Below are 14,424 nucleotides of genomic sequence, written 5' to 3' on the forward strand. Positions count from 1 at the left end.
ATGCTAGTGTTGCCATATCTTAAAATGGCGAAGTCGCAATTTTTGTATCTAATTTTTTTAAAGGGTTAAGTCAGATTTTTCAAAAAATTTTATTGTTTTGCATTTTCTTAAAGTATAATATCATAAAAATATTGTGTGAAAATTTGAAGTAAATCCGATAAATACTTTACGAGTTATTCAACAATTAACAAAGGGCGCTCGGGAGCGTTCGCAAAACTTTAAATGCGTTTTTCTCAAAACTATGTTTTTTTGAACTGGTGGTCACTGTAACTTAAAAACCGCTTAGTAGTTTTCAATAAAATTTATACTGCTTTTGAAAAACATAAAAAGCTCCTGCCTGATCGAAGGATTTTTTTTTTTCATTTTTATTAAATGTCGGTTTTTTTCTCGGACAACTGAAAAATAATTCCTGATTATTAATTTTGGAAAAAAAGGTTCGATCAGACACAAGATAATCTATTAATTCAACAAATTTCTCTTGTCCGATGGGTTTTAGATGAATCTCCAACGACTTGTGATGATCCTCGCAAGGGACTTCTGGTGAAACGGGCTCCACACAAACAGCGATAACTTTTACAAATATTTATATTTTTTTTATAATTTTGCTAAAGTCAAGTCAAAACATGATGTTCATGCTATGTTTTTATTTGTGTAAAATAAAGGAGATGACTAGCAAAAAAAATCATTGACAATCATTATTTTTTCGGGCCTCTGACTACCCCTAACCCTTTAATCCGTTATAAAACTATTAAGAATAATCACAGATATTTCGCTTTATACAACTCTATCCAAAATTTTCATCATTAAATAAATCTGAAAATTAAATTTAGCTACCTTCTCAGACAGTAAACCAGCTTTAACGCCTTAGACTCCAACTCCATTTCAGCCAAACTAGTCTTACAGTGTAGAAGGAACTAAAATTGCTTAGTCATTGACTTGAAATTACTCTGATATGGGTTCTCGGTCATAGGAACATACGGGGTAATGAGATAGCGGATGAGCTACATAGCAAGAAAAAGTTCAGCAATAGACATAGCAGAGGCGATGGCAGTCTCCACCCCACTCAACACAATAAAAGCATCCATTGCTTCACACTATCATGCTTTAGCCGAAAGGAGGTGGAAGCAATTACCTACGTGAATTACAACAAAAACCATATGGCCCTCGTACAAAATCCAAAGGACGAATCACCTGTTGGGATGTTCTCGACCAAACATTTCAAGCATCACTGCAACCCTTTCAGGTCATTGGAAGGTAGGGGATCATGCAGCCAGACTCAATCTCCCCTTCAATCCCATCTGCAGAAGCTGTCAAGCGGACGGGGCGAAGGAAAGTCTTTGCCACTATTTATGTGAATGTCCGGGGCTAGCTAGGGCACGACTCCGCCCCTTCGGTAAACCTCTCCTACAGCAAATTAAGGAGATCTCAGGCATCGAGATAAAGCATTTGCATTTATACTTCGACCTCACTAAATGGATCTGACTAGGAAACAAAAAAAACAGAAAAAGCTATCATCACACGAGACAGTGGTAGTAAAACGGTAAAACGGAAATATTCAAATACTTCAACAACAACAACAACAAGAATCAAAATTATTCAAATTTACAACAATAACCCAAATACTTGATCACTTAACATCTAATGTGCATACATATACATATATTTTAATAAACTCTAACAAATTCTTCATTTCTTTGAAAAAAATATTTTTAACAATTTTCCAAGAGGTTTTGCATATTCGAAAATAAATTCTAATTCCATAAGTGTACGCCCGAGAAATGCAATATATGTATGAATGTGTAAATACTCGTATTAAGTATTATTTGTTGTTGCACAAGTTGATATTAAAAACTGCTATACCCAAGACCAGTGAAGTGCGCATTGAAATATGTATTTGTGTGGCTATATAATCGAGCGGTTACTGTATTTCAAATCAATTTGAATCTATTTTTCGTTTACTTAGAAATAAATCATGCAATTTTGTGTATTTTAAGGTCAGATTGTGGAAAAATTCCATGGCAAGTTTAACATTTGAAAATACACACGAAGCGTGCCATGTTGCTGTAAAAACCAACAAAAAACACTACAAAGTAAATCACATTTAACCGAGAAGAGGTTAGCTGGCAAATTGTGAGCAGTCAACGTGACTCACTTTGGTAATATTTTTTCACTTTAAATTCAATCTGCTATACATTTGGTGGGTTTTATAATTTATTTTATCTCTTTTTTTAAGTTTTTTTTTATTCCCTTTTTCATCTTGAAGACCTTGTCTCTTTGCGATTTTTTCAATCATTGCGTGGGTGTAGCTTTTTTCTTTTCTCATTTTTGGGCGTTTTTTAATTGCCTCTGCGTTGGAAACAGCGCCGCCAGCGCTCGGTTAAGGTCAACTCGCATGAGGTATGACATTGAAATGTGAAATACCTATACGAGTAATACCGCAAAAACGATGTATAGGGACTTTATTTTGTTTCACATTTTGGGCTTTGCTAATTATCCAACAACACTTTAAGTGATTTTTGTGATTTTTACACTGATATCGAATTGGGCATACCTTTTTTGCCTGGTCTTAAAACGACGTTGTAGTTGATTTTTTGCATTCTAGAATTGTCATTTGTTTCCATTTGTATATTTAAAAATAAACTCAATGGCTTGACTTACGTAAAAAGGTATTGTTGGTGTTTCTGTTACGCACAATTTACATATATGTACATATGTAAGTGGATAATTATAAATTGTCAAAGTTGTTCTACAAATTTCGAAAATGCAATTTGAATTATTCAACTTGCACAACAACAACATGGTCAAGAAGAGCAAAATTGTAAATATTCAACATAAACTGCGTCATTAATTAGTAGGAGCCGACTTCGAGAAAATACAATTGAAGTGGCATATTTTAGTTCTTCGATTATATAATACGTCAGATACATCAGAGAAACTTTACGCCACTTTTACATATGCGCATAAATTTACATAAGCATGTACGTACTCTTATGCGCATTAAGTTATTGCTAACCATGTGTGTGAAGTGGCTAATGAATGGAGTTTTGGAAATATCAAAACAAAAATTCAATTAGAAAAAGAAAGAAAAACACAAAATAAGAAAGCTTAAAAGCAACATAGATATAATAAAACAAACTAACGCAAATTAAAGTAACCGAATAAAAAAATAAAAGAAGGCAAAATAGAGCAAAATATGATAAATAAAATGAAATTAAAAGTTTAAAAATTGAATAAAAAATATTTCTTTTTTAAAAAAATAAATAAGCCAAAAAACTTTGTAAAACAATATTTAACAAAAAATTAATTGAAATGAGGTTACCCAGAATTATCCGTGTTTTTTTTAGTAAATTAATAAAAAATATTAAATAATTTAACAAAAGTAAAATTGAAATGAATGCCAGTAGTTTTTTAGAAAATAAAATAAATTTGTCTAAAACAAATTTAAATAAAATAACTACATTTAGTAAACAAAATTATTTAATTAATTAATTAACCAATTCAAACTAAATAAATATAAAATAAAATCAAATTTGAGTGAGATTCATGAAGTGAAACAAAATAAGTAAAGAAACAAATAACAAAAATGTTAATTAGTATTAAAAAAATTTAGCAAAAGTAAAATTTAAATGATGTTATTACATATTGTAGTTTTTCTTTAATAAAATAAATTTGTAAAAAATATTAAAAATTATAACAAAAATAAAATTGAATCGAAGTCTTGTATAAAGTAAATTTAACTTAAACTAAATAAAAAATTTAAAAATAAATAAAAAATAAAAAAAAAAACATTAAGCGCGGTTGCCTAAATTAAATAAAAAAATACGGAAATAAATAAAAAAATATAAGCAAGGTTGTCTAACCTCATCTTATAAGTAAAATAAAATAAATAAAGAAACAAATTAAAAAAATAAGAAATTAAATTACAATTAGTATTTTGTCTAAAATTAAGTAAATAAATTAAAAAATGTATCAAAAATAAAATTGAAGTAAAGTCTCGTATAAAGTAAATTAAACTTAAAATAAATAAAAAAATTAAGCGCGGTTGCATAAGTTCATCTATTCTTTTAAATAAAATAAAATAAACAACGAAACAAATTAAAAAAATAATAATAATATTTAAAACAAAATAAATAAAAATTAAATTAAATCAAAAATTAAAACAAATTGTACAATAATAACAAAATTTTTATTTTTTCCTAAATAAAATTAATTAATTAAAAAATGTAACAAAAATAAAATTGAAGTGAAGTTTCATATAGAGTAGATATAGTGGTTGTCACTTGACACACCTAGGCCTGCTGTAGTCCCACTCTGATCGTATAAAGTAAATTAAATTTAAATTAAATTATAAAACTGACGAAAATAAATAAAAAATGTGATAAAAAATGTAAACGAATTTGCCTCAATTCATCTATTTTTTTAATAAAATAAAATAAATAGCGAAACAAATTCTTATAATAGAGCATTAAAAAGAAATTAAATAAAAAAAATTGAAGTGAAGTTACCTAAGTCCACTCGTTTTTATTTTTACAAAATAAATTAAAATTGAATAAAATGAAGTGAAATAAAATTTAGAAAAATGTATCGAAAAATATAATAAAAGAAAATTTAAGTGAGGTTACCTAACCTCATCTATTTTTAAGCAAAATAAAATAAATAAAGCAAAAGGTTTAGTAAAAAATATGAAAAACAAAAAACGTTTAAAAATAAATGGAAGTGTGGCTTTCTATTGTGGATTTTTTTACTACAATGAAACTAATACCAAATATTAAAAAGAGGGGAGGTTTTGAATCTCCGAACATACTATTGCTGTGATGATAGCTTTGATGATGCATTAGGCAATTTCAAGCCCCTTATCCGCAAACAATAAAAAATAAAATAAAAATAAAAAAAATAAAAATAAACCTGAAGTCACTTAAATTCATCTGGTTTTTTAAGTAAAATGAAATAAGAAACCTAAAAACTATTAAAACCAATTTAATAAAAATTGAATTCAAAATTGAATTGAATAAGTTTTTCAATTTTTTGTTTTGCTGCAAATAAATTAATACCAAATATAAGGTTGTCAAAAAAGTCTTGCGGTATTTCCGCAAGCATGTCTTTGCCAGCGCGTAGTTCTAGTTGTATTCGTCGCATCGGTTCACTCTAGAGCTTTTTGGAAAGCTCTTTTCACGTGCTAACACGTGTTTGATTTATTGTTGTTTGCTTTTAGTCGTTCGTGAGTTATAGCGTCGCAAACATGGAGCAAAATAAAGAGAAAATACGGCATATTTTACAGTACTACTACGATAAAGGCAAAAATGCATCTCATGCTGCCAATAAAATTTGTGCAGTTTATGGACCCGATACGGTTTCCATTTCCACCGCACAACGATGGTTTTCGTTCTGGTGCAGAGGTGATCGAAGATGCGCCACGGTCCGGAAGGCATGTGGTCAAAAATTGCGATAAAATCGCTGAATTGATCGAAAGAGACCAGCATAGTAGCAGCCGTAGCATCCGCCAAGAGCTGAGCATGAGTCATCAAACCGTTATAAACCATTTGAAGAAGCTTGGATTCAAAAAGAAGCTCGATGTATGGGTGCCACACGACTTGACGCAAAAAAACATTTTTGCCCGTATGGATGCATGCGAATCGCTTCTGAATCGCAATAAAACCGACCCGTTTTTGAAGCGGATGGTGACTGGCGATGAAAAGTGGGTCACTTACGACAACGTGAAGCGCAAACGGTCGTGGTCGAAAAGCGGTGAAGCTGCCCAGACGGTGGCCAAGCCTGGATTGACGGCCAGGAAGGTTCTTCTGTGTGTTTGGTGGGATTGGCAGGGAATCATCCACTATGAGCTGCTCCCCTATGGCCAAACGCTCAATTCGGACCTGTACTGCCAACAACTGGACCGCTTGAATGCAGCACTCATGCAGAAGAGGCCATCTTTGATCAACAGAGGCCGAATTGTCTTCCATCAGGACAACGCCAGGCCACACACATCTTTGGTGACGCGCCAGAAGCTCCGGGAGCTCGGATGGGAGGTTCTTTTGCATCCACCGTATAGTCCGGAACTCGCACCAAGTGATTACCACCTATTTCTGTCCATGGCGAACGAGCTTGGTAGTCGGAAGTTGTCCTCAAGAGAGTCCTGTGAAAATTGGCTCTCCGAGTTTTTTGACAATAGGGAAGCGAGCTTCTATAAGAGGGGCATTATGAAGTTGGCATCTCGTTGGAAACTCGTCATCGAACTAAACGGCGCATATTTGACTTAAATCGCATTATTATAACCAATTTTATGAACAATTGAAAATTCAATAAAAATACCGCAAGACTTTTTTGACAACCTTATATTAAAAAATCGTATAAGGTGAAATGAAGTTACCTAAGTTCATTTGTTTTTTTTTCTATAAAACGAAATAAAATTAATTAAGTTTAAGTAAAATAAAAGAGTTTAGTGAAACAAAATTAAAAATAACTAGTTACTGAAAAAAAAAATGAAATTAAAGATAATAAACTATAAGTTCATCTAATTTTTTTAATAAAATGAACAAAAGAAAAACCGTTTATAGAAAACATTTAAGAAAAAAATCAATAAATAACTCAAAAAATTCTACAAAAAATCGATACCAAATATTAAAAAGGCGAATAAACATAAAAGCGAAGTAAAGGTCATTAAGTTAATTCGCAATAAAATACAATTAAATTAAATTAAACTAAACTAAATTACAATAAAACGTAAAATGAAATTTAAGAAATCAATTCATTGAAACAAAATGAAGTTAAAATGAAAACAAAATTAAATAAAAAAATGTTTAAGTGAAGTTACCTTAGAACACCAATTTCTTAAAACAATTAATATAAAAACAAACAAAATCATTACAATCAAAAAATTCAAACAAAAAATACCAAATATTGAAAAACGAAATAAGTCTAAAAATGAAGCCAAGTTGCTTAAGTTAACTGTTTTTTTTTTTGTTTTTAATAAAATTATAAATTAAATAAAAATACTTTAAATAAAATAAATTACACAAATGACGTAAAATAAAACTAAAATACTCAAGATACCAAAAAAAATAATAAAAAACATTAGAAAATTTAATCAAATAAAATCTTAGTGAAGTTACCTAAATTTATTATTTTTCCCCTATTAAACAAATTAATATAAAATAAAATGAAGTGATAAATGTACGAAATCGTAGATCTTACGGATATAATAAAAAAAGTCATAGAAAAAAATTAAATGAGCTTACCTAAGTTCATCTAATAAATATAAATTAAATTCAATAATTTAAAATATTTAATTAAACGGAATTTGCTTTAAAAAAATTTAAGTGATGTTATTCAAGTTTATACGTTTTCTTTAATAAAATAAAATAATAAAAAATATTACAAAATTAAAACTGATGTGAAATTACCTAAGGTGGATTTCAACAAATTAATATAAAATCAAATAAAAAAAAAACAAGCATGAAATAAAAATATTAAGAAAAACAAAATAAAAATTGTAACGAAAATTAATTAAAAAATTAAGTAAATAAATAATAAAAATTAAGTAAAATTAAGTAAATAAAAAATAAAATAAAGGCGTATCGAAAATAAAATAACACATTAAAGCAAAGCGAAATAGAAAAAAAGAGTTAAATAGAATAAAAAACGAATTATTTAACGAAGAGTTAAATAAAATAAAAAACGAATTTAGAAACGCAAACACAATTTTTTTAAATAAAATAAAATAAAGGAAAAAAATTTTGTAAACAAATATTATCAGGAATGTAACAAAAATAAAATACGAAATGAGGTTATTCAAATTCATCTGTCTTTTTTTGTATGAAAAAATAAACTCATAAAATATATTGTTTATTTATTGTGAAGTAAAATGAAAAACCAATTAATTTAAAAAAACAAACAAAATTCTTTTAAAAATTAATTATTAAAAATTAATTAATTAAAATAAACAAAAATATAAAAAAAAACATTTAAAAAACTTATTACAAAAAATGTAATAAAAATAAAGTAAAATAATATATTAATGTATCGAAACTCATGGGCTTTGATTATTTATTTATATAAACTAATTTAATAAAATATATTAAATATTTTAATGAAAAAGTAATTAAAATAAAGTTTTGTTTTGGAAGTAAAATGAAAAACTAAATAATTCAGAACAACAAAGAAAATTCTTTTAAAAAAATTAAAATAAATGAACGATATTTAAAAAAAAATTAACAAAAAATGTAATAAAAATAAAATAAGAAATTAATGTATCTAAATTCGTGCGCTAATATTTATTTATTTATTTCTTTTGTATTAAAAACTAATTAGTAAAATACATAAAAAAAATTTAATAAAAACATTCGACATTAAAATAACTGCATTCATTCGATTTTGTTACTATAAAATAAAATAAATTAATATAAAATAAATCAATAAAATAAAGTAAACAAAAATAAAAAATTAGTTGAGCGGGCAACGGTTTTAAGATTTAAATGGATAAGAAGAAATGGTATTTGCCATAGAAATAATTATAATTAAAGTAGCCAAAAACTCAATATTTCTATAATCAAAGAAGAGAATATGCTAATATTGAGTTTGTATTCGTATAAGAGTCGATTCGAAAGAAAAGAGTACGGTGCGTACAATGGATGGAGCAACACTTACAAGCAAATGAAATATCGATGATTTAAAATTAAAGAATGATTTCTAGATTTCGCTAGATTTATTTTTTTATGTACATACAATTTTTTCCCCCATTGCAGAAGCTGTGCGAACTTTTCAGAGAAGGAGACTGTTGAGCACTTTCTCTGTAAATGTCCGAGTTTGGCAGCTAGACAATTAAGGTCACTGGGTGCTCCTTTCTTCGACAGCCTGGGGCAGTGCGCCAACCTAAATCCCATCAAATTTCTCCATTATATGATATCAAGAGCTCTGGCTAGCTGTAGATACCTGCCTGTTGGAGGTCTCATAATGGTATCAAAACGGCACTTCAGTGCTACTTGAGGAGGGTCAGACTGACACATTAACCATTTCACCTGCCTTTCTACATTCAAATTTAGACTTTTTACTTAGACTTTTACTTATTTACTATGCCTTCGAAATAAATCCAATGGTACAAAATTGTAGCCATCTTTTAGCTTCATGTTTCAATTGCATTTACGGAGTATTAGTTTATAATAAAATACGGCAAATTAATTGCAGGACATAAATTTCGCGTTAGCTTTTTAAGATCAGCAAATCTCTGAAATATTTTGTATCAAAAAGGGTAAATGCTCATACAAAACACCCAACGTTGGCATTGTTGTGAACTTTGGCGAAAGGTGAAGTGGTGAATAATTTTAATTATAATTTTACTGTTATTTATATTTTATTAGAACTTTTGTGAATTTGTAGATATTACAAATATTTTATTATTTTTCTCATTCGTATTACAAATAATATTTTATTTATTTATATATTTTACAACTAATAATATTTTATTTTTATAAAATATATAAATAAATAAAATAATAAATAAAAAATAATAATATTTTATTTTTATAAAATATATAAATAAATAAAATATTATAAGTATTTTTTTTTTGTTTTTGTACTTTATTATTATTCACCATTCCTTATTATTATTATTTATTATTATTTTATTGTGACATTTTAATCAACTTTTTCATATTCAAACTATATATTTAAAATTTTTTATAAAATATTAATACTCAATTATTTTACAACCCTTCTTCCTTAGTAATTTCAAAAAAAAAAAACAATACCAAAATCCTATTTTTCCAAGCCGATTTAATTTTAAAATATTTTTCACTCAAAAGCAAATTACACACTTATACACACACATATGATTACTTTAACGGTAGTGAATTTGCACTATTAACACATACACGCACACACACACACATGCAAAAAAAATCACAGCCGTTTTACTCACCTTCGCCAATTTCAATATCCGCATCGCTTTGTTGGAATTTGCCCGGACCAGTGGTGGCGGCCGCCGCCGCAGCCGCTTGATTTGTATCCGATTTAACGCCTCTGACACTACCATAACCGTAAAAATCGCCGAACAACATCAAGGCCAGCGCTGTGAAGATCATGATACGCAAACGCCAAGCGACATCCATTTTTGTTGCGGTGGAAGAGAGAGAGAGAGGGGATATCGAGGAGGTAGAAAGGTGACGGACGAGCAGTGGCACCAGACGGCAAATGTGCAACCAAGTCAGTGCACAAACAATTTATTATACCAGTAATTAAGATTTATTTCACACCACACTGCCAATGAATTGTTTGCAAATTAAAGTTGAAAGCAGTACAAACTAGCAAACATACATATATATCGTATAATTCTTAATTTCTCCTCGAAAACTTTTGCTTTGGCAATTCTGGGTTAATGGTGTATTTTTAACAACTTCGCACCGCCTGAATGGATCGTCAGTATGCAGCCGCGCGATCACTCATGTGTAGGTTAATGAATTCGATGAACCACTAAGATAGATTTTTAGCGACAGCCAATGCAATATGCAGTAGAAATATGGAAATGCTAGTACATTTCTTTGCTATTTTAATTTTTCAATTTTTATTTTCACTTAGTAAGCACGTTGCGCGCTAAAAAGGAAAGTTATATTATATTTATTATGTTTTAATTTTAAATTTTTGTTTATCGAGATCAAGCCACGTTCGACAGAAAAATTTTTCGAGTTATATATTTTTATTTTTTTTTTTTGTTAATTTAGCAAAGTTGGGTTTCGTTTTTGGCCATTTAGTGAAATTGATTTACTAACTGAGTTTTGAAAAATTTTTGTATTTGCGTTTTCTGAAATACAATATTATTTTTTTTTATATATCTATATATAATTTTATTTCTGAGTTATTTTTTTTTATTATTTTAGCAAATTTTTGTGCATTTAGTCAAGTTTATTTACTAACTCAGTTTTGAAAATTTTTTGTATTTGCGTTTTCAGAAATACAATATTTTTTTTTTAATCTAGAATTTTATTTCTGAGGTTTGAAATAAAAAATATATATTTTTCGCTTATTTTTATTTTTATTCTACACACTTTGGCTTAAATAATTTTTTTTAATTATTTATTTAAAAACTTTAAATTTTGCTTTTGCGTTTTTATTGCATTAATTTTTCGTATATCAAATTTCTTAGATTTTCTTCGCTCCGTTTTTGTGTATGATTATTGCTTAAACACCTCAGCGTCTACCAAGCGCGCCGCTAAATTTCGAACTAAACTTAAAATCAACCAAAATGCTACATTAAAAGCCGCTACCACTGCTGATCGTCGTCGTTTTTCGGTGGGCCGCGACTCAGTGCGTTGCGGTAAACAACACAAACAACAAAAAACACTACTTGCACAAACTCGAGCTAGAGTGGTGAACAAAAATGGCATAAACAAATGTCAAAGCACAGTGAGTGCGCTGAGTCGGTCTTGCTCTCAGGTGAACGCCAGGCAAGTAGGCAGGTGATCGCGCCAAAAACAGCTGATTACTTCGCCAATACATTCTCTGCATTTCTCTCACTCTCCGTTGTGCTCTCGTGCATGCTCTGCCTGTCCTCTGCCTGTCCTCTGCCGCTTAAACTCACTCACTGCTCATATTTGTACCTGCCTTCTCGTCTGACCATTTACGGCCAGTTTATTATATCATCGCTTCAACTTCTGCTTGAGCTTTTGCTTTTGTTGTTGCTTTCATATGTACAAATTTGTTGTATTTTTATACTCCGCAATTCAATGTACACCAAACAATACAGCTGTGCCGCAATGCCGGCGTTGGCGCACCATATAAATTTACGCTACCATAAAAAAAATTATCAACCAAGACTCCCAAACCAAACTTGCCTTACCTGTCCACTTAAAAACAAAACACAAAAAACACCACTTACCCACATACGTGTGTACCTTCTAATGGGAGTGTGTGTGTGTGTGTGTGTTTAAATGCTTTGGTTATTCGAGGAGTGCAATTTAAATATTTATCAACTAAGTACGAGTCAGTAAAAATAATTAAAAGAAGGCATGCAAATTAAAAAAACAGAACTGCATTTCCAGTTATGCCTTCTTTACTTTGGCGAATAGGAGTGGAGAATGTGCGCTTCCCCGCATTGGTGTGTACCACGAACGATGATCTTTGATTTCTCACTGCATATCTTCACACAAGTATTTGCCATTCTGTTTACCTTTTTCAGTTTTATGTGCCAACAAATAAGTATAAGTATGCAGATACTAAGTGAAATTCTCACGTTTCATAGTATAGCGCAAGACGCGTGGAAAATTTTTGCACAAACACATTTTTTTATTGTTAAAACTTTTCAAAAGGAAATCTCTCAATGGAACACAACAATTTATTCCAGCAAACAACTAAATGCAATTAACTACAATTGAATAACCTACTAGTCAAGTCAGCACAATTCTCAATGGTTCAGCCATTGGCTATGTGAACAATTCCAAGCCATATCTATTCCATGTCGTCAATGCTAAAGATCAATGGGCGTGGAATCGCTCATTTGTCTTATCTGTTTCTTGAAACTGGTCAAGCGAACTGGCAGCAATCTGTAGTGAGCGTATTAAAATCCCCTCTCAGAGGAATGCTTGCAAGGAAAAAAGTAATTCAACTGTTATTTCTAGAAATTTCCGGTAGGTAATGACCAGATGTGAAAACACGGGATATAGCAAAAATTCTGTGGTCGTATTATCTCAGAATTGTGTCTAAAAGCATACGAGTACATCAGCCTTCTAGCATCTATCATGCGAGTAAATTGTTAGAAAATATGTTGAAAGAAAATTAACGAACTAATTATAAGTATTAACACTGTTAACAAAATTGCACTCCCGATTTATAGGGTCTAGCACTCGCAGTGTAACCAACTTCAGACACCGCACGCACAGCTGATACATGGGCAAGTGTTTCTGGCGTCAAGGAAAACGTGAAATATTACGGCGAATGTATTCTGGAGATTACTTTGAAGCCATCGGCAGACAAACATTTCGGTGGTAGACCATGGACGATTCAAGAGGACTCGGCACCGTCTCGCAAAGCTCGAGTGAACCAAGAGTGGCTACAAAATAACGTTCCGAACTTGGCTCCAATGGCCACATTGGCTCTCAAATTCAGCAGACGCAAATTCAATGGATTATTCTCTTTGGGCCATTTTGGAGAGCAAGGTCCAAACTAAAAGATTCACCAGTCTCGAAGCACTGAAAAAAGCCATTATCGAGTGGTCCAAAATGCCTGCAAGTCACATTCGGGCAGCTTGCCATTCGTTTCTGAACCGTCTCAAAGCCATAGTCAAGGCAAAATTTGGTCATATCGAGCAAAAGTAAGTTGATTCTTAATTTTGATGATTTTCACAAACTTTTTACTTTAAATTGAATACATAAAAGTAATTTTCCAAACTAAATTTATGGCCTTTTTAATTGGTGACACTTCGAGTGCCGGAGCCTGTAGAATCGATATTTTTCTAGTTTTCCCTGCATTTTTTGAACATCGGAATATCTGAATTACTAGTAATTTGCTAAATCTTGGTTTCACAGACAGATTTTAGGACCAATTCATAAACATCATGACTGCAGGCGAAAAGCAGAAATTTTCTTCCTAAAGTTTGTGCCAAAATAGAAGTCATTTTCTTCCTAAAGTTTGCTTGGCCGGTATTGGAAGCCCATTATTTGTACTTTATCGTGGAGATTCCAGTCAAAGCTCTGTATTATAAGACAAGCTTTACTTGATTCTGATAGACATTTTTTCGGCAAATCTCGTAGCAGAAATAATGATAAATTTTAACGATTTTGCTATTCGATAACCCATTTCATAACGATAATCGCCAAAGCAATATCAGCTGTTTGGTTAACCTGTCGATTATCGCAAACTAAACGACAACCATTTTAGTGTGGTTAAATTAAATGAGGAAACAAGAATTAGTAGTTTAAATTAAAATTTTGGAATTACAGTAATGAGAACTTATTTAAAAATTGCGAATATGTCTTTTGAGTATTTCGTTTATGACTTACCGCGTGGAAAGGAGGTACTGAACCCTCAAGCAGGGGATCGACGTTTGCTCTGGGATATGGACAACCCTTTCCATTTGGATGCCGGGGAATTCCAAAAATTATTCCGGAATTATTACTCCAAAAGTTGCATATAAAAATTGTGAGAAAAATCTTCGGAGCAGTCAAATGCAACAACGGTGAATGGCGTATAGGATAGAACCATGACGGGACCAAGGAGTGAATGTTACGCGACGGAGAGAAGCTATGCATCAAAGACCTAATAACCAGATGTCTACGGTCTTGTCACGAGAATGCACCCAATGAGAGTTCAACGCAGATTGACGCTAAAACATTTACGACGAAAGCAAAAGATAAACCAAAATCAAGATAGATTGACAAACTGGAGGAAGACATAAGAAAACTTTATTGAAATAACTGGAAAGAATCAACAAATTATTGG

The 14,424-nt window shown here is 30.6% G+C and overlaps 1 protein-coding gene across 1 annotated transcript in view; it reads right to left on the bottom strand.

The window, feature by feature from the left end:
* The window catches only part of LOC129241763 (uncharacterized), a 70,097-nt gene extending 59,296 nt beyond the window's left edge, over positions 1 to 10,801 (bottom strand). Inside the window, exon 1 of the mRNA XM_054878265.1 lies at positions 9,914 to 10,801. Within this exon, the coding sequence (XP_054734240.1) occupies positions 9,914 to 10,103 (190 nt within the window). The 5' untranslated portion in view covers positions 10,104 to 10,801. The remainder of the gene's footprint in view (positions 1 to 9,913) is intronic.
* Positions 10,802 to 14,424: the final 3,623 nt, after the last annotated feature.

This window comes from Anastrepha obliqua, chromosome 3, assembly GCF_027943255.1.
Source record: "Anastrepha obliqua isolate idAnaObli1 chromosome 3, idAnaObli1_1.0, whole genome shotgun sequence".
NCBI classification, from domain to species: domain Eukaryota; kingdom Metazoa; phylum Arthropoda; class Insecta; order Diptera; family Tephritidae; genus Anastrepha; species Anastrepha obliqua.